The sequence below is a fragment of the Pygocentrus nattereri genome, chromosome 7 (genome assembly GCF_015220715.1).
Source record: "Pygocentrus nattereri isolate fPygNat1 chromosome 7, fPygNat1.pri, whole genome shotgun sequence".
NCBI classification, from domain to species: Eukaryota; Metazoa; Chordata; class Actinopteri; order Characiformes; family Serrasalmidae; genus Pygocentrus; species Pygocentrus nattereri.
This window is the reverse complement of record NC_051217.1, coordinates 30,512-56,211: the sequence shown is the minus strand read 5'-3', so window position 1 is coordinate 56,211 and position 25,700 is coordinate 30,512. Positions and strand designations below refer to the sequence as shown.

General features: G+C 38.4%; 1 protein-coding gene and 1 long non-coding RNA gene across 3 annotated transcripts in view; one reads left to right on the top strand and one right to left on the bottom strand.

The window, feature by feature from the left end:
* reln (reelin) overlaps positions 1–18,786 on the top strand; it is a 224,008-nt gene extending 205,222 nt beyond the window's left edge. Inside the window, exons 53-65 of one of the 2 annotated variants that reach the window (XM_017717159.2) lie at positions 474–651; positions 2,538–2,713; positions 2,911–3,017; positions 3,129–3,371; positions 3,803–3,978; positions 4,151–4,224; positions 4,343–4,504; positions 4,770–4,927; positions 5,105–5,324; positions 5,550–5,747; positions 6,252–6,350; positions 13,131–13,256; positions 18,690–18,706. In XM_017717159.2, coding sequence (XP_017572648.1) covers positions 474–651; positions 2,538–2,713; positions 2,911–3,017; positions 3,129–3,371; positions 3,803–3,978; positions 4,151–4,224; positions 4,343–4,504; positions 4,770–4,927; positions 5,105–5,324; positions 5,550–5,747; positions 6,252–6,350; positions 13,131–13,239 — 1,900 coding nt within the window. In that variant the 3' untranslated portion in view covers positions 13,240–13,256; positions 18,690–18,706. Of the gene's footprint in view, positions 1–473; positions 652–2,537; positions 2,714–2,910; positions 3,018–3,128; positions 3,372–3,802; positions 3,979–4,150; positions 4,225–4,342; positions 4,505–4,769; positions 4,928–5,104; positions 5,325–5,549; positions 5,748–6,251; positions 6,351–13,130; positions 13,257–18,689 lie in introns of both variants that reach the window. The other variant, XM_037540124.1, reaches the window with a different exon arrangement.
* Positions 18,787–20,373: 1,587 nt separating this feature from the next.
* LOC108438996 lies at positions 20,374–24,514 on the bottom strand. The gene is made up of 4 exons (XR_001858733.2): positions 23,977–24,514; positions 21,646–21,735; positions 21,089–21,146; positions 20,374–20,576 (listed from the first exon to the last, which is right to left on the bottom strand). It is a non-coding gene; the product is annotated as an uncharacterized LOC108438996 (long non-coding RNA).
* Positions 24,515–25,700: the final 1,186 nt, after the last annotated feature.

The following is a 25,700-nucleotide window of genomic DNA, read 5'->3' as shown; positions in this document are numbered from 1 at the left end:
TTCTTGTCTATGCCTAGAATATCTATTCAATTATCAGGTTAATGTCTTTCATTTGCTGGAAATAAGCTATATTTTAAGGCATTAGAGACACAACTATTTATTGTGAAGATGACATGTTATATTCAAGCCCAGTTTAATTAACTTTTTGAGGTTGATATTTTAGTGGCTGATTATAATACTCACAGATTTTATGGTAGGTCAGATACACTATTTACAAGAATTGTATAAATTTATTTTCATGTACTTTTATAATTACATTTTTTGTAGCATAAGGGTGGCTGATTTATTTTAACTAAATATTTTAATTTAAAAAATGGATTCCATCTGGAGACCTGGCCTAGTCTTGTTTCATACTGTTGTCATATTTTCCTATTTCTTACCTTTTCCCAAAGTCATTTTAAAGTCAGGTTTAAAGGTTTAGAGAGACGATTGCATGTGGCTGATTGATTGTTCTGGTGTGTGGTTCTCCACAGAGCAGTTCGATTCCGATTCTATCAGCAGTGCTCGGACATGCAGTGGGCAGTGGAGAACTTCTACATTGGGCCTGCATGTAAGAACCATTGCAGAGGCCATGGAGACTGTCTGGATCAGCGTTGCCTCTGTGACCCAGGATTTTCTGGACCCAACTGCTATGCCAGCTCTGTCCTGAAGGTACAGCTCAGTGCTGAAATACACAATGCACAGGCCCAGGTGACTTCAGTTTTAGATCAAGATGGCAAAGATCTAAGTGACTTTGAAAGAGAGTTTGTAATTGGGGCACAGATGACTTTAATTGTATTGTAAAAACAGCAGTAAATAGGGTTCAAAACTGTGTTCAAATGCACACATCCAATGACTATGATGCCTGTGCATTAGTGCAATATAAGTGCAAGGAGAAACAGAAGAGCAGCTGTTCCTCAGGTGATACCACCTCAAATGACCCTGGGACCATAATCAGACTGTGCTGCCAAAGAACGGTCTGTAGACAACTTCATAGCGGAGGATATAGTAGAGTTACACATTTGTCCAGTGGTATAAAGACACAGGTTTAAATACTTAAATGCATAAAAAAGTAAAAACCTAAAAAGTAACATATTCAGAATACATTTACAATACATCTTGGAATGACCCATTAGATTTTCTTTTTGTTTGTTTCAATTCACACTTGTCTCACTGTTACTGGCTATCAGTTTTATTTTTCTTATACATTCAATTAAGAAAATTTCCATTTTTTTGCTTTTTTCTCTTTCATCACTTTCATGTTCTCCTTCAATCTCCCAAACAGGAGTTCAGTACAACACTAAAAAACTCTCACGATCAGGTTCACTACTGAGGAAATTATTAATTTGATCATCCCTCATAAAATCTCAATATTGGCAAGATTAAAGTTCATAAAGAGAGCCATAAACAGCAACTCAATATATTTGAACATATTTTCATTTATTAAACACAAATTTAAGATCATAAAACCACAGAACTAACTGGGCAACGACTTGCGATTCACTATCAACAACTTTCACTTCACATTAAATGATTCATTAGAGCAGTAAAACGGTGGCATAAGCCTTTTCTTGTAAACAATAAAGGCAAGCCTATGTCACTGGATACCAAACATGCCACAGTCCCATTGGATAAAAATCACCACAAGCAGATGGTACCATTTTAAACCATGTTTAAAACCCACTCTAGACAGCCAAATTCACCTTACATGCATGTTTCCAGAGACACAAACAGTTTACAAAGCATACCAATTACACAACCAAATGAAATAAAGTCCCTGCTTACTTTCTTGAGTAAAGCAAAGCTATCCTGCTGATCTGACTGCGTGGGCTGTGCTCAACATAGACTACTCAGTCAACTCAACAGTCAACAGGCTACCATACATACTAAGGTAGTGTATATACCAGAAATACCCCATAAACAGGGCCTATTACATATATGTAATATCCATTTGCAGTAGTTATATTTGGCTGTATGGGTCTGTTGTGGGACCTCCCAGCAGAAAAGAACCCCAAAACGATCTTACCAGGCAAACCACTGGCCAACAGGTTATTGCAAAGTGGTTTGCTGTGGGTGTTAGAATGGGCAGGCTAAAGCAGGTTAAATAAACACCCTGATCAATTTAGCCAAATTGTATGTTTAGCAGGAGATTGGCTGATAACAGCTGGTGATTTGACTTTGGTGCCTACAAAGCTGAAAGGTCACAGCAGTCAGAATAATCAGCAGCAATATTCATCAAAACTGGTCTGTTTTTCAATGAGTTGCATCTGCTTCACATTTAATTTTTCAAAATTAGTTATTTTAGCTGAGTTTAAAATTAGGCTGTGTGTTGTTTACCATGTTTACTCAACTGAAAGCAACATGTTCATTTTAACCAGGAACAGCCACTTGATTGTCTATGGAACTCAAGCTGAATCATCTCAACCAGACCATACATCTTCTGTTGATTTTTCTTTCAATTTGTCACCCATCTCTGTATATGCATGTAGCACCTGCAGTATACATCTCAACACACATGTATACATATCTCCTTACATTGGACTCTCTTTTTTTTTTAGCCATCCTTGAAGGAACGTTTTGAGTGGCAAGGAATCCACGGGTCACAATGGCAGGTTTTGGAAGGGGGTCACCCATGCGTTGACTGTGGAGTACTGGTCGAGGGCAAAGCATTGTACTTTAATGGAGCTAATGCAAGGCAGGCTGTCACTGCTGACCTAGATCTGCGTGGAGCCAAGTCAGTATTTGTCATTTTATAATTTAATTTTCCTTTTAGAATAGGTAATATTTTAGAAGACAACAGTCTAAATATCTCTTTAGAGGATTTGTCATTCCATTGACATTCAGCATCTGGTCAGTGGGGTCAATGAAGCTATTATATACAGGCTTCTATAATCATTGCATATCCCACTCATTTGTAATTTTGTGCCTTAGGTTTGTTGAGTACTGGGCCAAAATCGGAAGTGAGGGCAATATGAGTCTATGTCATCGTCCAACGTGTAGAAAAGAGGGTGTTCTGCTGGATTATTCCACTGATGGAGGTTTGTTTTATTTAGTCATTTTCAATTCTCATCCTGACAGAAGGACACATACAGGTCTGTTGTTTTCATTTTCACTGAGCGCTCTCTTACTCTCGCTCTCTCCCTCCCAAGGTGTGTCATGGACACTGCTTCATGAGATGGACTATTTGAAGTATGTGTCAGTAAGAAGGGACTACATTATTTTGCCAGAGGGAGCTCTGACAAATGCTACACGTCTGCGTTGGTGGCAGCCATTCACTGTGTCTTCAGGCCTGGTAACCCCCAATCTTGGACGTGCACAGTGGGCTTTAGATAACATCCTGGTGGGAGGCTCTGACATCAACCCCAGCACCCTACTAGACACTTTCGATGATGGTATTGAGCTTTTAGATACTGTATAGTCTGTATAGACCATAAAGAGTGATAATACATCCTACTCATTAAATTGTATTTTAGAAAATTTGGGTCTGGAATACCAAGCTGCTAAAACCTCCCCAAGTAAATGTAGCTTCATATATGATCATAAGGAAGGTCTGTTCTTGTTGGGAAAGAATAAATTAGTGAAGCATTTGGTAAGTGCAAGGCTTGTTAATGCAATAATTGTATGAATGCAAAATTTGGACTGAGACAAAGTTACGTACATGTAGTAGGACACATTTCTTCTGGCTCATCACTGGCTCTCAGGAATTTCATGTGTTTTCTCTGTTTTATCTAGGTAGAATGATGCTTTGCTATCCCTTTCTGTATTAAACATTTCTCCTTTCTCTCACTCTTACTCTCTCTTTCTTGTGATGGCAATTCCTCAGAAGGTACAGCACATGAAGAAAGTTGGAGTTTCTATCCAAATGCTGTGCGAACAGCTGGTTTCTGTGGAAATCCCTCTTTTCACCTCTACTGGCCCAATAAAAAACAAGATGGAACTCACAATATTCTAGTCACTCGGGAGCTTATTGTCCAACCAGGATATATTTTACAGTTTAAGGTCAGCACTGACTGTTATACCATTACACTGTGCTGTTATTATGACATTGTATGATATACTTTATTTTATTCATCCTTATATATTATCTATCAACAATCCAGCAAATAATTATCTGCTGTTATTATCTGTATTTTAATTTTTTCAGTCATTTTTATTTTGTTGTGTACTACAGATTGTGGTTGGTTGTGAAGCAGACAGCTGTGAGGATTATCATTCAGTGCTTCTACAATACAGGAAAGATGCCAGGTGATTGAGCAAAAGACAAATATGAATTGAAATACAGTCAACGGGAGAGTTAGATGGGTATGAGTGGAGGGCCATGTTTATCTCTAAATAGGTGATCATCAGTATCTTTTCCCTACAGGTCAGACTCATGGCAGTTGGTACAGTCCGCCTGCCTTCCCTCTTCAGTGAACAATGTGGGCTGTTCCCCGTTCCAGTTCCATGAGTCCAGTATCTACAGCCCAGTTAACAGCTCAGTATGGACGAGAATTACTGTGCAGTTGCCTGACCACGTCTCCTCTGGGTAACGCATACCAATGTCAAGACAATCAATCTCTGTGTACTGTTCCGCAATATTAATTATTTTTGTTGTGATAGAAAGACCATAGAACATTTCTTCAAAATAATAATTTTTCCATGCACATTAAGAATGTTTTAAATTCTGTACAATATTTGGGGAACTATTGATATATACTTATTTAGCCACTATGGGGAAAGTTTACCTCATATAATGTGTATATGCATATTCGAATACTTGTTAGCTAAGCATATATTTTCCTGTTGTGCAGTGCTACACAGTTCCGCTGGATTCAGAGAGAAGGTGCCGGTGAGCAACATGGCTGGGGAGTTGATCATGTCTACATTGGTGAAGCCTGTCCAGGTCTGTGTAGTGGGCATGGGTACTGCACCAACGGAGCAATCTGCATCTGTGACGAAGGGCACCATGGTTGGCACCTCCAGTTTATCACTATGTATACAGTACATGTTGAGTTTTGGAAAAGCAGCCTTCGGGACTTATCTAGGCCACATATATTCTTTTTAAAGACGGCAGATGTTTCAAGCGGTAATTGTGCAAGAGCATACTGCTAATTCACTAAATAATCTCTCTCACTCTCTCTCTCAGGTGATGATTGCTCTCTGTCCAACAGTGATCTTCCCACCTCTATCAAGGACAATTTTGAGTCTGGTTCAGTGTCTGAAGAGAGCTGGAGTGTAATTCAGGGTGGAGGGGTCAGCAGTGGCTGTGGGCAGCTTTCCCCACATGCTCATGGAGATTCCCTTTATTTCAGTGGTTGCAAGATGAGGCAGGCCATCACCAAGCCTCTGGACCTTACCCGGGCCAGGTACAGCACTGTGTAAAGCCCCAGAAGCATATTGAGGTTCCGGGTCACTTAATTCAGGCACTCACACTCATCATTTCACATCAACACTTACCATTATTGAGAGTGTAGATCACTTTTAGTGTCTCCATCCCTGATTGGATAGCTGTTTAGAGGAATGTCTGTATCATTATTAATTTAAGTCAATATTTTATAAATTCTCTCTCTGTCTCTCCCGCTCTCTCGTAGCAAGATTATGTTTGTGCTGCAGATTGGCAGTGTGTCTCAAACAGACAGCTGTAACTCAGCTTTGGACCAGGTTGATACTGTGGATAGGGCTGTACTGCTCCAGTATAGCGTCAACAATGGAGTCAACTGGCATGTTATTGCTCAGCACCAACCCAAAGACTTCATCAAGGCCCAGAGAGTCTCCTACAACATTCCACTGTAAGTTCTGTGTTGTCAGACTGAATAGGTCAGTAGGACAGACTTGGGCTTAATGTTAAGAACTTACTGTGCTTATTATATTTGCAGTAGGAAAATATGCAGAACTGAAACTAAACATAATTGGGCCTCATCTACCAATATCTTCCTAAGTTTTTTCTTAAATTTATTCTTAAAGAAAGGTCTTAAGAAAAATCATCAGATTCATGTCATGTTCTTAAACTGCAGAATTGTTTGCACCTTTGTGCTCTTGTGTGCATCGATTCTGTTCTTACCTAAGAACAAATTGCAAATAAGCAATCATTGGTTATTTTCAGAATCTTCAGGAAAAATTGCATAAGTGGGTATTTAGAAGAATTTTCTTCTTAAGAACAATTGGTGAATGAGGCCCATTGTTCTGAACCCAGGGAAATGTCTATTTGTGTTTTGCTCACAAATTAGCTAAAAAATAAAAAAACCTGTTGTTTAATGACTGCTTTCCTAATCCATGTTTTCTTGTTATTATAGTGAGGCACGTGTGAAAGGGGTACAGCTGCGATGGTGGCAGCCACGTCATGGTGGTGCAGGACATGACCAGTGGGCTCTAGACCACGTGGAAGTAGTTCTGTGAGTATGAACTCCCACACACCCAACAAATGATCTGTGCATATTTATGTACATATGTACTGCGTGTTTACAGAAAAAAAAAATTGCACAGAATCCTTAATAACTGAAAACACTATCAAAAATTTCAGTGTTGTGTGTCCACCCATTGCTATTATTACAGCTTCCATTTTTTGAAAATAAAAGCTGTTTTGCCTGAAAGTTAAGTAAATGAAGGCTAGTCTCTGATGTTTGCATAGTACTGTAGAACAGTGTGAACTGATTAATTTAACAGCAGGGGCATTACTAAAGTTTAAGGGATTGGGGGACAAAGCTCTTACACTAGGAGGATCTTTTATAAAATGTCTCATCATCATGAACTGTTAGACTAGCAGTAGGCAAAAATTTGTTGATCAAAAAATAATATTGTTTGGTCACAATTCCACAATAAGAGGACAGAAGATACATTTCTTCATACTTTGTATTAAGCACAGATTTTATACAACTTAAAAACTATCCATCCACTCACAATAGGCACAGATCAAGCAACAGTATAGAAGTCAAGCAACGCTATCTCCACCCTCTCTTAAAACTGCAGGTCCTAAATATATTATTCAAGTACCCAGACTATAGAACAGTACCTGAATAGACAAGCTCCTTCAGCACTATCAGTCTCCTTTAGCTTCGTTCTCTTCCGGTCCTTGTCCTATCCGTTTAATATGACATTTTTATTTTTTTTTTTATTTTTAAGTTTTATACGAAGTCAAGGTTTAATGAGAGGTCAATCTGTTAATTCTGCTCACTTTCTCGCTTGACAAGCTCATTCAGCAGAGCTGTTGCCTCCCAAAGAAATTCTGCATCTGCAGTTTGAGGAACTTCGGGGACATAAAACTATGCTATGATTAACACTGTATGACCTTTTCATACCTTACTGTCTGTGGCTGCTACTGATGTGATTTCAAATGCCAATGAGAAATATGAAGAAAAAAAAAAAAAAAAAAAAAAAAAAAATATATATATATATATATATATATATATATATATATATATATATAAATATATTAAGAGCTGTCTCTTTTGCTCATTCACATTCTCACTATCTGTAAAATAGGCTAATAATAGCCTCTCTTTTCTTTACCTCACACAACTTAAAGTTAACTAGGTTAAAACTGGTAAACTGGCATAAACTGATAGCCGGCTATACTAACCATAAAGTGTATATTAAGTAGTAGGTAGGTATTTCAGTCTGTGACCACTTACTGTTTTACTCTGCACATGATGTATTTTCAGTAAAGTCTGATGTTTATTCTGTCACACCTTCAGCGGTTGGTGACCAACGTTAGTTTTCAGAGAAACAACCACCAGAGCCCCTCCCCTTGATTGACCTACAACTTAACGAGGTCTGATATGACCAGCCAAGCTGGGGGTTACACGTTTCCCCAACACTAAAGAGCAGAAGATTGCTTTCTCTTCTTATGTTTTGTTAGAAAATCTCTGGTAGATCAGTTAAGGCAGCAGTGGTTTACGGAAGTAGCAGTGCCAACCCCAATGAATAATGAGGAATGAATTAAAAAAATATTGGTTACATCTAAGATAAAAGTCCTTTGGGAATTTTCTCAGAGTTTTCTAAAACTGAAATTCAAAAAATATAAAAAGAGAGAGATAATGGGACTCCTAACAACTATGCAAGACCTGTCAGACCACCAAAGTTGTCACTATCAGATCAACTGTTCATCTTTGAAAGACACGAGAAAAAAAAAAAAAAAAAAAAAAAAAAAATATATATATATATATATATATATATATATATATATATATATATATATATATATATATAAAATCAGAAAATTTGCAAATAGATTTCCAGTCCAAAAAGGTTATTCATTTTTGGAAATATTACAAAGCTGCCAGCATATGTTCTCAGAAAAATGGATTAGCACTTCCAGTGCCCAGACTTTAACATCACTGAATGTGGTTGGGATTACTTCAATTGTAAGAAACAGAAAAATATCCCTGCTGATTTCTTTGAAAAACTAAAAGCAAATATCCCAAAAGAATGCAAGCTGTAATCAAGGCAAAGGGTGGGAACACTATCTAGTTGGGCACTGATCTTCCACCATGGTTGTAAACAAGAGTCTTTCATTGCTTCTGCAGTATACATACTGCCTTTTAAATTTAAACTTATCAGTCTATAAAACCTTACTTCACAACTCAGATGTCCAGTTTTGGCTTTCTCCAGATTTTTCTCAGTAATGGATTATTGACAGCTGTATAACCTTTTTTTTTTAAAGTGACCCTTATTAGTCCCACTTTGGGGGAATTTCACCTCTGCGTTTAACCCATTTTTGCAGTGAAACACCAACCACCCACCCACACACCCACCCACACACACACACTTGCTTAGAGCAGTGGGCAGCCCTATCCAAAGAGCAGGTGGGGGTTAGGTGTCTTGCTCAAGGGCACTTCAGTCATGTACTCAGGGGATTGAACTGGTGACCTTCCGGTCACAGGGCTGGTTCCCTATCTTCCAGCCCACAACTGCCTTTCAGACTCTTAGCGCTGAGTTGTACGGAAGATGAATACAAAACACCTGTTGATTTTTTTTCAGATCTCAGAGTAGAGTTTGATTTTTTGATTGAAGTAATCCCAACCACATTCAGTGATGTTAAAGTGTGGGCACTGGAAGTGCTAGTCCATTTTTCTGAGAACATATGGCGGCAGGTTTTTAATATTTTCAAAAATGAATTCCTTTTCGGACTGGGAATTTATTTGCAAATTTTCATATATATATATATATATATATATATATATATATATATATATATATATATATATATATATATATATATATATATACTGCTCAAAAAAATAAAGGGAACACTCAAATAACACATCCTAGATCTGAATGAATGAAATACTCATTGAATACTTTGTTCTGCACAAAGTTGAATGTGCTGACAACAAAATCCCACAAAAATCATCAATGGAAATCAAACTTATTAACCAGTGGAGGCCTGGATTTGGAGTCACACACAGAATTAAAGTGGAAAAACACACGACAGGCTGATCCAACTTTGATGTGATGTCCTTAAAACAAGTCAAAATGAGGCTCAGTGTTGTGTGTGGCCTCCACGTACCTGTATGACCTCCCTACAACGCCTGGGCAGCTCCTGATGAGGTGGCGGATGGTCTCCTGAGGGATCTCCTCCCAGACCTGGACTAAAGCATCCCCCAACTCCTGGACAGTCTGTGGTGCAACGTGGCGTTGGTGGATGGAGCGAGACATGATGTCCCAGATGTGCTCAATCGGATTCAGGTCTGGGGAACGGGCGGGCCGGTCCATAGCTTCAATGCCTTCAACTTGCAGGAACTGCTGACACACTCCAGCTACATGAGGTCCAGCATTGTCCTGCATTAGGAGGAACCCAGGGCCAACCGCACCAGCATATGGTCTCACAAGGGGTCTGAGGATCTCATCTCGGTACCTAATGGCAGTCAGGCTCCCTCTGGCGGGCACATGGAGGGCTGAGCGGCCCTCCAAAGAAATGCTACCCCACACCATTACTGACCCACTGCCAAACCGGTCATGCTGAAGGATGTTGCAGGCAGCTGATCGCTCTCCATGGCGTCTCCAGACTCTGTCACGTCTGTCACATGTGTTCTCTCATGTGTTGTTTATTCCATTTGCACAACAGCTGTGAAATTGATTGTCAGTGTTGCCTCCTAAGTGGACAGTTTGATTTCACAGAAGTTTGATTTACTTGGAGTTATATTGTGTTGTTTGTGTTCCCTTTAATTTTTTGAGCAGTGTGTGTGTATGTATATATATATATATATATATATATATATATATATATATATATATATATACATGTATGTGTGTGTGTGTGTGTGTGTACAATGTAAATAAAAACAAAATGCAGTGACAAGCAAATAATTCATAATTTAAATCCTATATTTTATTGAAAATAGTTGAAAGACAAATCAAATTTTGAAACAGGAATTTTATTGTTTTTTAAAAACATATACCCAATTTGAATTTGATGCCAAATAACACATTCCAGTTTGAATAGTTTGGAGCAGGGCAATGTTTACCACTGTTTTGATTCACCTCTACTTGTAAAATCACTCTATAAGTGTTTGAGAACTAAGCAGACCAATTGCTGTTGTTTTAAAAGTGAAACGTTTTCCCATTCTTTCTTGATATAGGATTTCAACAGTTTGGGGTCTCCTTTGTTGTATTTTTCATTTCATAATGTGCCAGATGTTTTCAGTAGTGCAGTCAGGCCAGCCAGTTTAGCACCTGGATTTTATTTTTTTTTTACTACATAGCTGGTTGTTGTAATACACTATATTTCCAAAGGTATTCACTCACCATTACAAAAAATTTAATTCAGGTGTTCCAAATCACTTCCATGGCCATAGGTGTATAAAACCAAGCACCTAGGCATGACTCTGGGTTTGGCGATTGATAGAACAGTATTTGTCTGACTGCATTGTGCCGAGTGTAAAGTTTGGTGGAGGGGGGATTATGCTGTGGGGTTGTGTTTCAGGAGTTGGGCTCGGTGCCTTAGTTCCAGTGAAAGGAACTCTTAAAGCTTCAGCACCAAGAGATTTTGGACAATTTCATGCTCCCAACTTTGTGGGAACAATTTGGGGACGGCCCCTTCCTGTTCCAACATGACTGCACACCAGTGGACAAAGCAGGTCCATAAAGACACGTATGAGCCAGTTTGGTGTGGAAGAACTTGACTGCCTGGTCAAAATTCCCCATAAACACACTCCTAACCCTTGTGGAAAGCCTTCCCAGAAAAGTTTATTTATTTTATTTGTATTTTGTATAGCGCTTTTTACAACGGATGTTGTCACAAAGCAGCTTTACAGAATTGCAGAAAAGACAAAGTTTTAACAAGAAGTGTAAAAAAAAAACTCCAGGTGAGCAAGCCAGGGGCGACAGTGGCAAGGAAAAACTCCCTCACAACTGAGGAAGAAACCTTGGGAGGAACCAGGCTCACCAGGGGGGACCCATCCTCCTCTGGTCAAACTACCTACAGAGTTATTATATTACTAATATTAATAGCAGTAATATTGGTATTAGGAATAGCTGGGAGTCTATGAGAACCTCAGTGTAGGGTGAGCAGTTGGTCCAAGGCAGGTGGTGGTAGCTGGGGCATGAGCAGCTGGTCTGAAGTGGGCAGCAGGAGGGCTCGACAGTCGGTCGTCCTTCAGTGTTCGGCCGGACATGTGTGCGGTAGAGGGAATTCGTTTTATTCTGTCTGTTTGTACATAAAACAGGGAATGTAAACATTTCCAGAGTGTGGCTAACGACTCCGGCAGATCTGACTATGACAGCTTAACTAACAGGAGAGAACCGGAAGGACACACAGACACGGCAGCACTCTGAGACAGTCTGGCATCCCTCCGCTCCACCGTCCACAAACCTGAGTGACCGCGTGCGAGCAGTGGGACGACAGCACCAGCGTCTCAGTTTACTATAATTCCCTGTGTCCATGGACCCCTGGATCTGCTGCCTTTATCTAGGGGGAACATTAGCTACCAAAAGCTGAACTGAACAAGTGAGTTTTCAGCCTAGTCTTAAAGATTGAGACTGTGTCTGAGTCCCGAACAGTTTCTGGAAGATCATTCCAGAGTTTGGGGGCTTTATAAGAAAAGGCTCTTCCCCCAGCTGCAGCCTTAGGAATTCTTAATTCTTAACTATTAATAAGCCAGCGCTCTGTGATCTGAGTGGTCGTGATGACTCAAAATAGGAAATAAGGTCTTGCAGGTACTCAGGGCTGCCATGCCTACGATGTAGGGCTTTATACGTCAATAAAAAGATTTTATAATCAATATGGAATTTAACAGGCAGCCAATGAAGTGATGATAGCGCTGGACTGATATGATCAAAATAATTGCCATATACCACTAGGCAGGGAAAACAAAAAACATTAGCCAATAATATCATGTTTCACCTCCCACTCTAATCACCCCTACGTATCATCAAACAAAACAATTCTCTATTACCCTCTCCTCCCTAATGTCTTGTTTCAATTGGAAATGTGTCATGGTATAGAAGGAAAATTCATTATGACTTCTGATTCACTTTGACTATAAATGACAAACTCAACTAAAGATCAGCTCAGCAATTCTCAGAGAGTCTTGATAATGTTGCAAAGTATTATACAAATCCAAAGCTGTACGAACAACAAATTATGAACCACTCACCCACGCCCTGCGGTGCACTCACTTCCACACGTGCATACACACATGTCTACGTACACCTGTCATGCACTTCTAAAAGGGTAATGTGGACTTCATGAGGTAGACCCTTACCCTGCTCTATTTCAATGATTCTTCACCAATTGTTCTCTTTCTCCTTCCCTTATTCCTGTTATCTTTATCTGCCATTGCTTGCCATTAGTGAAAGGTCATTATTGTTCTTTGCACTTTTTGCTTATCTACCCTTTCACTGCTCTGCCATACCTGTTACTCAATTAATGCTGTCACCTGTTTTTAATCACTCCCTCTTTGACATTTTCTTTCCATTATGTGTTCATTTCTCAACACAACACTGTCTATTATGGTTCTTGTTTTTTCATTCATTGTTTCTTTCTTGCATTCCTCAAAAAGGCCCCAATTTGTCTGCTTCCTTTTTCCTGTCACTCTGTCTCTACTGCCTCGATTTGATCTTTTTTTTTCCTTATTTTAGTGTTTCACACTTCTCCTCCTCTCTCTTTCTGTCTCTGTCCCTGTTTTGTCCTGGGTCTCTTCAAAATCTTCTCCTTTGTGGTCCTGCCTTTCCAGGGCAGGGCATGTGCCCCCCCAAATCTTTCTGCATGCCAGCAGCAGCTCCCATGTATCCTCCTCCTCTCGCACTCTAATCTCTGCTCTCTTCTATATTCTGCTCCCCTGACATGGCTGTAGAGTCAGGTAAGTGGTCTATCTATCTTGAAATGCAAATGAGTCCTTTCTTTCCCCCTCATTTGTCCTACAAAACTCATCATTATTATCTGTCTTGCCCTCAACACCCATTGAGCTTTTGGTTAGCCAGTGTAAGGGTTAACTGAAGGCTGTATAGTTTAATAGTATTATGTACGTCATGTGAGATGAGATAAAGGGAATTTAAAGGTTGTTTTACGTTTGGGGGGACTTTCTAAGTCATGTTATTTTGTTGAGTTTAAAAACACTGTATTTGTTTAGGCTTGAAAGAGGCTAACAAAAATGTCCATATGAGAAGATATTGTGGCTTTTTACACTTTAAAGTGTAACATTTCTTTCAGCAGCAACCAGTCAGGTAAAGGCTGATCTTGCAATAAACTTAATGTCATGGTGATTTTATCACACAGTTCCCAATTAGACCTGAATAGAATTTAATTTGTGTGCAAATGTATACATGTTAATTACATTTAAATAATTTTAAACAGGCAAATATTAGTGAATTGATTTTAACTCTGTGTTGTGATTGTTGGCATTATGTACATCCTAAAAAAGACACTGTCAGCACATAATGAACAGAACAGTTTCCTCCTCCATCCAGTCTTCATTTGCATGACTTCAGTAGCAGCACATTTGTAAAAAGTTATTCACTTGTTTCATAGTGAATGGTATCACAGACTCCATTTAGCTAGTCCCCTGCCCTCCACTCCCTTCTTCCACTCCCTTCTCCCCGCTTTGCAGAGGTCTCTGCCTGCCCTGGCTGCATTCCTGGCTCACTGGCACCACCTGCTGGATGGAAGAGGCAATGACAGGCTAAGCAAGGACAGCAGTCTCAGCAGTTTATGTTGTTTTTGGACACATTCACTGTCCTTTCCTTCACAACTGTGGCTTTTAACTATTTTCATAATAGTTTTTTTCTGTTTTTATTTTCCTCATTGATATCTTTTTCTTGAACTTTAACCCCAAGCACCATGAAAGAACATTGTTTAGATAAAAAGTCTCACCTTTCACACTCTCCTTCAAACTCATGGAGTAAGAGGTATGTGATTTATAAGTTGCCCACATGCAAAGCTGTGGCATGAGTGCTTAACAGAAGTGCTCATACATGCCTAGTTACAGTTGTTAAGCTACAATCAGTCAACCAGTGTGTATGGAGGCTTTTTTTAGTGGAGAGGTTAAAAATGCAGTGTGTATGTGTCCCTAGGTGTGTTTCAGGCAACTCATGTGCATGCCATTTGAAACTTCAGTACAGGAATGTGACTAGTTCCAGGCTGTTGGCTAGTCTCAAACACATTTTAATAGCATCTGGGATGAAAAACACAAAACAAATGCTAAAACCTGTTTTGCTGGTAAGCTAAAAAAGAGAATAAAAAACACTCAAAATACTTTTGAACACAGTCCCTTTTGTCCTGTCACTTGATTTTGAGTAAACACAGCAGGTGTGAAAGCCAGCTATCTAACTTTAAACTACCTGCATTGCATGATACAAACTGAGCGCATTAACCAAGTGAAAACTATGAAGTGGTGGATAGGGCTTAGACGATGATGAGTTTGGGAAAAAAAACATTTTGTTAATTTCATATTCAGTCCTTTGCAGTTGTAGTTTTAACAATATAAAGTTGCTTAACCTATTAATTTGTATATAGGAGTTTTTTGTGAGTCCTTCACATGTTTTATTCAAAAGTAAAGTAATTCTGCATTTTTAACAGTTTACAAGACAAAAGCCAAGACAAAACAGAAACAGTGCTAGAAGTGCAGCCTTAACCACTGTATTTTTAATATCTTGACCAACTTCCAATTGTCTGTGTCTAAGCCTGTGTGTGTGCCATCGCTAAGTAAGTAACATAAGAAATCTCATAAGAGTGAAATTAGCATTGTTTACTAAGAAACCTTAGTAAATGATCAACTCAAGGCTTTTCTGCACAGTGTACCAATCTGGTTTTAGAGAAAAGTACAGCACAATCCCTGTGGCTACTCATCTTAAACTTCTCGTGCCATCGATAAAAATAAATATTACGCAGCAATTTTCATTGACCTCTCTAAAGCCTTTGAAACAGTTGATCATTGTCTACTCTTAAAAATTCTACCAAACATTGGTTTCGATATCAGGGCTACTAATTTTATCTTTTATATATAAAGCGCTTACTGGCCATATGCTATTATAAAACACAGAAATGCTCAGTGTAAATATTGCAGTTTGACTCATTTCAGTGACTGGATAAACCTTCAGGTGCCGAGAACTTTAACAGAGCTGGGGAATCTGCTTTTAGCTACAATGCACCAGCGATCTGGAATCCATTACAGCAAACTCTAAAACTTCGCTCTCTGGTGTCACATGAACATTTTAAACTTTTTATTTCTAACCACTTCTGTACAGCCTGCAACTGCTTTATGTGATTTTACTTCATTTTTAATATGACTGTTGGTATGTTTTAACCATGTCTTAGCTATTGTTTTTACTTTTGTACTTCTGTTAAAACTTTTTTTTTTAATCATTCTTTTTTTAGTATTCTTTTTATTTATTTTATTTCTGTCAATTTATTGTCTTACATCTATTTCTTTTATCCATTCATTTGTTTCTATTTATTTTATCCTTATCTGCTCTGTTACTTGACAAGTTGTTATTTTAATCATTTATTGATAGTAGTTTATTGATACCTTCTTATTATTAAATTTTACTTTCATGATTTGTTTTGTTTAATTATAGCATTTGATTTTTTACTATACAAATTCTCAATCCCTGATTCCTGTATTGCTCGGCTACATTGTAAATGAGGGTCTCCCTCAGTGTATTCCGAGTTTAAATAAAGGTTGATTGATTGAATCTTGTTTAGGTTTATGCTGGAACTTTCAGATAGCATGGCATTGCAGTAATCCAACCTTTAGGTAATAAAGGCGTGATGTAAATGCATTTTTCCGCACCCTGTGGGAATAGTGCATGTCATTATTTGGCAGTGTTCTAAAGATGAGTAAAAGCTATTTTAGTCATGTTTCTTATATATCAAAGGACTGATTGAAAACAATTGTGCGTCAAGGTTTTTCAAACATGTACCTGATGCAACTGGGAAGCTATTAAGATTTAGCTTTAAATAAGACTGCTTGTTTCTTGCAGCTATTGGCCTTAGAAGAGGAAAAACCTCTAAATAATACAATGTTATTTGATAAGCGCCTTTCAAGACACCCAAGGACACTGTACAATGAAAATCAAAGAAAAAATTAATTTAAACAGAAATGAAATTAAAAAGAAATTAAAATAGCATAGAAATATATAAAAGTAATACAAATAATTCACAAAAAAATCACAATACTGGTTCACCCAAAAGCCATCTGGAAAAGGTGGGTTTTAAGACTAGCTTTGATCATAGCCAGGGTCAAACAAGCATGCAACTTAGAGGGGAGACTTTTCCACAGCCTGGGGCCAGCAACACTGAATGTCCTGTCACCAACAGTGTGAGGGAGGAACTTTGAGCAAATGTGAATCAGAGGAGCGAAGGGTACGAGCTGGAGAGCATAACTGAAGCAGACTACCAAGGTAGGAGGGGACAAGGCCATTCAAAGACTTAAAAAACAGCACAAGCAATTACTATTGAACACGATGCTGAACTGGGAGCCAGTGAAGCTGTTTCAGAGTTGGACTGATATGCTCCCAGGATCTAGTGTGGGTTAAAACCCCAGCAGCTGAATTTTGCACATACTGCAGCCTATTCAGAACCCGAGCAGGGAGTCTATGTAGCACAGCATTGCAGTAGTCAATTCTAGATGTTACAAAAGCATGGATAACAGTCTCAGCAGCAGAAAAAGACAGAAAAGGGTGGATCCTAGCAATGCTCTTCAGATGGAAAAAGACTGCCTTACAAGTGTTCTTGATATGGGGTTCAAAAGACAGTGGAGTCAACGATCACTGCCAAGTTTCTGATCTGGGTCAAAGAAGAGAATATAACCAGGAATAAAGACAGCAATGCTGCTTATCTTTTTAACTGTAGCTGGAGAGGCAATTAATATTGCCACTGACTTATTACTATTAAGACTCAGGAAGTTCTCAGTCATCCATGTCCTAACATCAGCTAAACAATTAATCAACACTGAGGGTGGTAAACTGTTAGATGGTTTAGCGTGTGTGTGTGTGTGTGTGTGTAATATATATATATATACAATGAAACTGCAATCCACCAAGGAGGAGTATGTACAGTATAAGGAGCAAAGGACCAAGAATGACCCCTGAAAAACACCACATGACTGGGAGCACGAGTCAGATCTGTTACTTCCAATAGAGACAAACTGCTGCCTGTCTGCTAGATATGACTGAAACCAGGCAAGTGCAGTACCAGATATGGCAATCAAATTTTGAAGCTGATGTAGGCTATGGCATACCATATCAAAAGTGGCAGTAAGGTCCAACAGAACAAGCAAGTTCGACAAACCCTTATCAGCTGCCAGTAAGAGATCATTCATCACCCTAACAAGTGCAGTTTCAGCGCTGTGATTCTGTCTCGTCATCCTTTATGTGTTTTACTTGATCTTATTAAGTCAAAATGTATTTTCTGGTTTGGCTGGTACGTACAATTGTTTGACACTGGGCATAGCAGCGGAAACTGATGCCATGATTACTGACAGCAGTACCCAGTGATGGCGTACACAAAATGAACCTTTAGAGGTCCTACAACTCTACTTGACTAGTGGAACACTATACTTTCACAAACAAATAGCAGTTGGTCAGGTAAGATCTGAACCAGTAAAGAGCTGTTCCTGTTACTCCTACAAGGTTTTTTTTAGCATGATCTGTCATAATAAATAGCGCACTAATCAGAACTGGCATACATTTCCTTGGTAAGAGGATGATAATAGATCATTTACCATTTTCACTAGTGATGTTTCTGTACCTAAATCCAGAAAGAAGTTTTTCATGTTATGTCATTCCTATGCAAGTAAGAAGTTTTTGATATGACGGGAAGATTTGGGATAGGTCTTTAATTTTACAGTATATAACACTTTAGTATATAGCCAAGGATAAAAGATTATTTTACAATTGATAAGAAGCCTGATTTTTTTTGTTTGTTTTTTGTTTTTTTGTAAACTCACAGGAAAGTCAGTAATCTATGCTGGAATATATCTTTCAAGTAACTCTGAAACGCAGTGGTTCTGATAACTATTTCCAAAGCCATGTGAAATGATTGAGTTCTTATTTAAGTAAAATTCAACAGGTCTTTCATGGTGTTTGAGGTTATTTGTAATCTGCAAGCTGCCTGTATTGTTTTTGAAACTAGTGTTTTTTTTTCCCTATTTTTTTTTAATTGAAAACATTTTCGATGTTAAAACAAGCGTGACAAGTACCCTGTCTATATATTTTTTTACATTTTTTTTTGTTATTGTTGCTCATTATTCTCTTTCTCACTCCTACTTCTCCTGTCTTACTGTCTCTCTTTCCAGCACCCGTAAACAAAACTACATGATGAACTTTGCCAGACAGACTGGGATACGTCACTATTACAACAGGAAAAAAAGGGCACTGCAGCAGCACGCCTAACCTACTGTAAAGGAGAACCTGGAAATCACACATTGATGACACAATACCACCAGTGGATCCCTGTTAGCCTTGGACCATCCCACTGCCCTCTGATTGACATTTCAACCTGCAGCTAATCAAGGCATTTCCAGGGAAGAGTGATGGGAAGAAAGAGAGAAACACAATGCAGATATTGTTTACTTTCCATGAACTTTCAGGTTTGTTATTGTAATTATTTACATTGTTATGCTTTCTCCTCATCCGCTTATGACAACTCTTCTCCTTTTTCACCCTTCCTTTAACCACACTGTGAAGTTCTACCAGAAAACTGATGATCATTTTATTGATAATGAACCTAAGGCAGTTGTGGAGTTACGTGGACAGAGAGTGTGGAAGATTCAACCTGTACCTGTTCCCAGTAGGAAACTGGTATCAGCGATGATGAATGATGATTGGGTTAACAGTGATAATGCTAGGAGTTCTGTGTTCTTGCTGTTCTGTGTCCGTGGATTCTTTTTGTGATGAGTTGATTGTGGTGTACTGTTTATTTGTTTGTTAGTTTTATACTAATTCCTATTTTCTGAGGCTTTACCATTTTTCATTTTATGGGGATGGATGAAAGCCTGAGTATAGGCCAATTTCAGAGATGGAAAGAAAGGGGAAACGGTCCTATTTTTTTTTCTCACATTTTATCATTTTTAATATCTTCATCCCAAAATACAGATATTTATGGTAAATTGTTCTCCACATAACCTGTTGAAATGCACTGTGTGTGAAATCTGTATGCTGTTTTCTAGTGTTAATTTATTAGTCAGGTCGAAATCTAAGACTGCAATGAAAACTCTCCCACCCACCTCATCCCTTTGTGATGTCCTCCTCTCCACCAATCTTAAACAAGGGAGATGAGGACTTCCCCATCAGTGTTTGTTTTTGTAGGTCTGTGTAATGTATATCCTTTTCACCCTCTCAGTGTAGCTACAATATATCAGCCTCTTTTGTGTGCATACATCCACACACACACAGACACACTTGTGTGTTTATCGATCATAAGGAGATAAAGAAGCCTTATAAAAGGAAAATAAAGAACTGTCCAAACCTCCAAAAACAGTTTCTCCTGTTGTGTTGCACGTTTTGCACATTAACTTAACACAATTTATATGATCAGCTTGAGATCACACTGTAATAATGGCTTCCAGGTTAGATTTCAATCAATTTATTTGAGCATTAAAATGATTTTTTTACATTGAAATAAATACTGAAAACATGCATGAATGGCCAACTCTGTATGTACACCTTTCAGTTATTCTTTTCACAACTGTGCCCTTGTCATTCAAATTTCCATGCATATGAAAGTAATGTCAGGAATTTAATCTTAATTTGACCAAATACACAAAACAATTAGAGCAATAGCTGTGAATGCAAGCAGCCTATAGTTGCAGGTCCAGCATTGACTGGAGTTACAGTAGTCATAACTGCAGCATGAGTAATCTAATGAGATGTTGCTTTCCTGTATGATCTGACTGTTCTTCCTGAGACATTTGTTCTCAAATGTGCAGCCCTTGGAGAAGACTCCACTGTACCCTCCATAGTGCCCATCTGCAGTAAAGCACTTCTGCCCTGGCAGACATTCAGTCAAAACATGCTTGCAGGGCTTGTTGACCAGCTGCAATGGACAGTAATAGCACAGCAGGTTTGCACAGTGCCAACCAGGCAGAAGAAATGCACACAGACAGAAGGCATACATGACTTTTAGGAGAGATGTACTGGAGAAGCAAACATTTCCTGGCTGGGTCATTTTCTTCTCTTATATACTACAATAAAAAAAAAAAACAGAAAAAAAAAAAACAGGGAAGAAGAGATTAATAGTGGTGATAGTGATTCAAGGACAATTGTGTGTAAATTAAAAATGAGCAAATTTGCAATATCAACATGCAAGCAGTTATCTTTGATGCAAAAAGGTTAGAACTCAGTATATCATTTTATATGACAGAATTTGTGGGAATTAACTTTAATTGCCCTAATGAGTCAATCTTGCATATGAGATATACCTTAAGAAGCACTGCTGTCCTGCATATTTTAGTTTCCAAACATGAAATGAGACTTTGAGGGATTAAAGTTTAAGATTCTATTCAACTTAATAGAAAACATCTTAAAAAATATATATATATGTGCAACTAATTGTTTTTTGTACATATACTGGTTGTATTTCTGTAATGTTTGATTTTTAAAATTTTAATAATTACATGACTTTTTCCCACTGACTTATAGTGATGTTACTTGCCCACTATGAAATACTGCATTCCCAGAGTACAAGCCCACAGACCTTCACAGCTCACTGGTGGCCCACGGCCTGCAGGTTGAGAAACCCTGCTCTAGCCTACCTGTCAATTTAAAATGCATCAGTTAAAACCATGCATATTGACTTAAAAATGCCATTAACATATCTCTAAGTAATTAAAAATTATGAGTATTACACCAACCCTATGTTTCTTCTTTAGGATTTAAGCAAATTATTGCTTTTTTTAACTTTATTTGCTCCTTTATCCTTTAATTTCTTCCTTTCCCATATTTCCAGTCTTCTATAAACCACTATTACCCTTCCATAAACTGATTTGACGTCAGCTATCCTGTTTAAGGTTATATAATCATGTAACTTTATTAAAAAAAAAAAAAAAAAAAAAAAATCTTTAAAACAAAGATATACTAAATGAAGTGATAGTCCATTTGAAACTACTTCATTTACCTCTCTCCTGAATCTCTGTCCTCACTAATTACTCTAAAAGCACACATTAAACATACTGTATAAAAGTCTGTCTGTACCAAACCCTAGTTAATGGGAAAGGCAGCCAACAGTTAATGAGACAAAATAGTCTAATGTACCTTCTGATTTCTTAATGTCAGAGAACTTGTGGCGAGGAGAATTACCATTCTGTAATGTCTTCCAGGTTTCTCAAACGCTAGAGGGAGCCCCTGAGAGAGTCCAAAATAAATGAAATATGATGGAGCATTTGTGCAAATTCAGAGTTTCTAATTGCTAAAAGATTAAAATCATTTTCTGAATAATGAATAGCAAAAAATATTTAAAAACTCCTGTTATATTTTAAGACCTTTTGAACTGGAGTTATAGGAGCTTAACACAGTGCCTCACATACATACATGAGGTCTCTGAGTGCAAACAGCCAAGGAGCTGTTCCACTCGCCAACCAATCAGCACTCACTAGCAGTATGCAAGCATCCTGCTCATAGATACATACCTAGATGCCGTGTTGTCGGTTGTTCCCTATCTGAGGCAATGCGTCTGCACATCCGCTGTGTTGGAGCGGTCAAGATCCACTTGTGAACAAATTCACTTGTATTGAGACCTGTTGTTATAATCCTCATGTATAGACTACTCTTGGTTTCACAGACTGCTCTTGGTAGCTTTTATTGCTTTAATAACTGATCATGGTAATTCATAATCTTTAAGAATATCTACACAGATTAAGGAATGCTATTGTACCTAGCTACAAAGCATTAACCATCACTGTAAATAAATAACTACTACATAAAGATCCCCTGAAAAGACTATTATACAAAATAAGCTTAATATAAAACCAGAGGAAACACACAAACAGGTTCTTTGTGCATCACCAACCACAAGGCCATATCCACACAGACATCACCCTATTATATAATCACACCCTACTTTATATAATGCTCTTCCACTTGCAATATTTCATGCAATATCCTTAAAATAGTATAATTTTGGACAGCATATTTCCTAAACAGCCACTCTGTAATAGTACTGAATGCAGACTAGCAGCGATGTTGACTGCCCCAAAATGGCAGCGCCGTTGACATACCTGTCTGGACCCAACGTGGCATCCAAGTGTGTAAGTGTGTGTGTAATATATATATATATATATATATATATATATATATATATATATATATATATATATATATATATATATATATATATATATATATATATATATATATGGTCATGCTAACCAAAACCTGTTTGCTGCAGAAAAAAAAAGGAAACATATAGGTAAGTTTTGTTTGCTATTTTAGTGAAATCCATCGTTCTACTTCCTAAAACTTAAAGTAAGTTCTGGGCAAGTGATTGGAAACTATCTTAACTTTTAAACGTTTGCTGTTGAGCTCTATTTACTCCCAGTCATGCTTTTGACACAAACCGCATTTGGTCCTCTTTTAGGTAGGTCTGCGCCACCATGGCTGCAGCCCTGAGTAGACTACTACGTTAGCACACAGGCACTGTTTCTACATTTAATATCATGAACAGAGAAAAGTGAAGAAAAAAAAAAAACAAACTGCCAAGATCCAGACCACGGTGACCTCATAGTGAACTTCAGCCACATCCACAATATGACAATCAACTGGGGTAAGCCATATGTCCCACTCTCACACTGAGCTGCACAGCTGACCAACTTTAATACTGCACACTGACTGAGTACTGAAGACAAGGCAATGCATAGTTAAATAAATAGTTAAAGCCTTAACAAGTCATCAACGGTTTCTCTGAACAACACATTCTGAAAAGGCACAATCAAGACTGCAAAAATTAATGCTTCCCCAAGTTAAGCAGTACCTCAGCATGTACAATACAGCATTTAATTAAAATGTGCCATGAAGTCTTCAAAACATTATGGTGAAATGTATATAGGCCTACGTATGGAATATTTAATGATTTGAGCTGAAAATGCACTTCAATTACAACAATGCAGCTTTAAACCTCAATTAAACCGGAGATACAGCACCAACTAGTAGCAGATATGTGATTTTTATATGGCACAGCAAAGGAGTTTAAGAACCCACATGACCCATTTAGGGTTAAACTTGGGTGAAACTCTAAACCACAACTAAGCTAAAGACAGTGCAACAGCCCCATTCAAGTTTTTTGCTGGGTACATCACCTTCCAAACCTATGATACCAAGCAGCTCCCTTTACCACAACCGAAGGCTTCGTACGAAACCAACTTTAAAATCAGACAATTTTCTTCAACACATACTTTGGCCCCTCACCATTCACAGAGAGCAGAGGCATGATTATGGCCAAGATATTGGGCTGAACATATTTTCAATAGCCCAGTCTATTTTTCTGTGATTTAAAGTAGGTACCACCGATTGTGAAACAGCTGGTGTGCTAAAATAAAAAGGAATAAAACCCATCAAAAGGTCTTGACAATGTCTAATTAAAATCCTCACCTGTATTGCCAACTTTTGCATAAGACATCTGCATAACCACAAGTTGATTACTCCAACGAATCAGCATAGTATTATTTCAAACATGGATAAATTGCTGAACAAGGCAAATCCTCTGGTTGGATGTCCATTTGAACATGTTGGTTTGGCTTCATGAGCACATTAACTGAACTGGATGGTCATTTAAACTGGATGAGTGCGATTTGCACGTGGCGAAGTTTAGCCAGCTGGGCGTGGTTTTATGTAGTTAAATCAGAGTCAGCTGAGCGGTTTTAGGTCCAAGAAACGTTCCGGTGCTGCTTTTCGGACAGTTACTAACCTCAGAAACGCAGGCGGTCATATCACAACAGCTCACCCCAGAAAGGTCTGCCCTTTATCTTGGTCATAGCTGCCAAAATTGAAATTCGAGGATGTGTCCAAAATTATTGGAGACCCAAACGCAACATGGCAGTCCAAACTAAATAAAAAATATAACTAAATGATTCGTGGGAAAAACTCAGGAATAGGTGCAAATATGTTGAAACAGCGCCCTGCGATGGGCTGGCGACCTGTCCAGGGTGTATCCTGCCTTCCGCCCGAAGACTGCCCCGCGACCCTGACGGAGAAGAGGCTTAGAAGATGGATGGATGGATGTTGAAACAGCTCGCTAACAATAACATTAAATGAATTTAAAGTGGCAAAAAACGTTGGAGATGAACTGCGCCTGACCTTGGTGGTCAGCGAGAGCAGCCGTCTGCAGCTGGGGAGTAGAGTAGGAAAGAGCCGTCGAGTCGGACAGTCGTCGCCGTGAACCCCACGTGAGCTGCGGCGGATCTCACGGCGTTTTCTTCATCAAATCAAATGAGTTTGTAGCGCTTTTCACGGCTGATGTCAGAAAGCAGCTGTACAGAATTCCAGTAAATCTCGTCGCCGTTGCAGTAGAAAACCCCGGTTACTGCACGAAATCGAGTGATGTGAACAACGAAAGTGAAACAACCTTTATTTAACGTCTATCTGGTAGACACTTTGTTCCCGGTTAATAGGTTCCGCCATCCTGAGGGAGAAGCGCTTTGAAAGTGTGTGTGTGTGTGTGTGTGTTCCAGGTTAAGCCCAGCGTTTGTTTTCCACACCCACAGTTGTGACTATAGGCGATGACAAAGTGCCTGTAACGACTGCAGGCACAAATATTTTATTCATCATTCATTTATCTTGTAGATTTGTGAAAGTTTTAATGAACTGTTACCGATAAATAGCTTTAATATTTGTCAATAAGAATTTAGTCTGTTTTTCAAGACTCTCTATTGAATAGTTTCACATGAAAACGATTTATGTGAATAAATCATTCCAAATATATTCAGTGTGTTCAAGGTCGAGTGAGTTATAAAATCTATATTAAAGAAATAATTCATGGAAATGATCAAGTGCACTCAGTCAGACCTTAATCCTTAAGGTTATGTCTATGATAAATAGACTCCAATTATATTATTTCAGAGAGGCTTTAGTCCAAACTGTCTACAGGTGTATTTGGTCTAAGTAAGGACTTATTCACATTTCTCCTTCATTACACTTGTTCCCAAAATGCATTTTATAAAAGATGCCATTCCTCTCTATAGTTCCTCAGAATGTAGAGGTCACTTCAGATTTTCCAATGGAAAAAATGAAGATGTGTAGAGTATGTGGAAGCCACATGACCAACCAAATGGTTTTAATGTTATCATAACCTTTTTTCTCTCGCTTACTACTTAGGA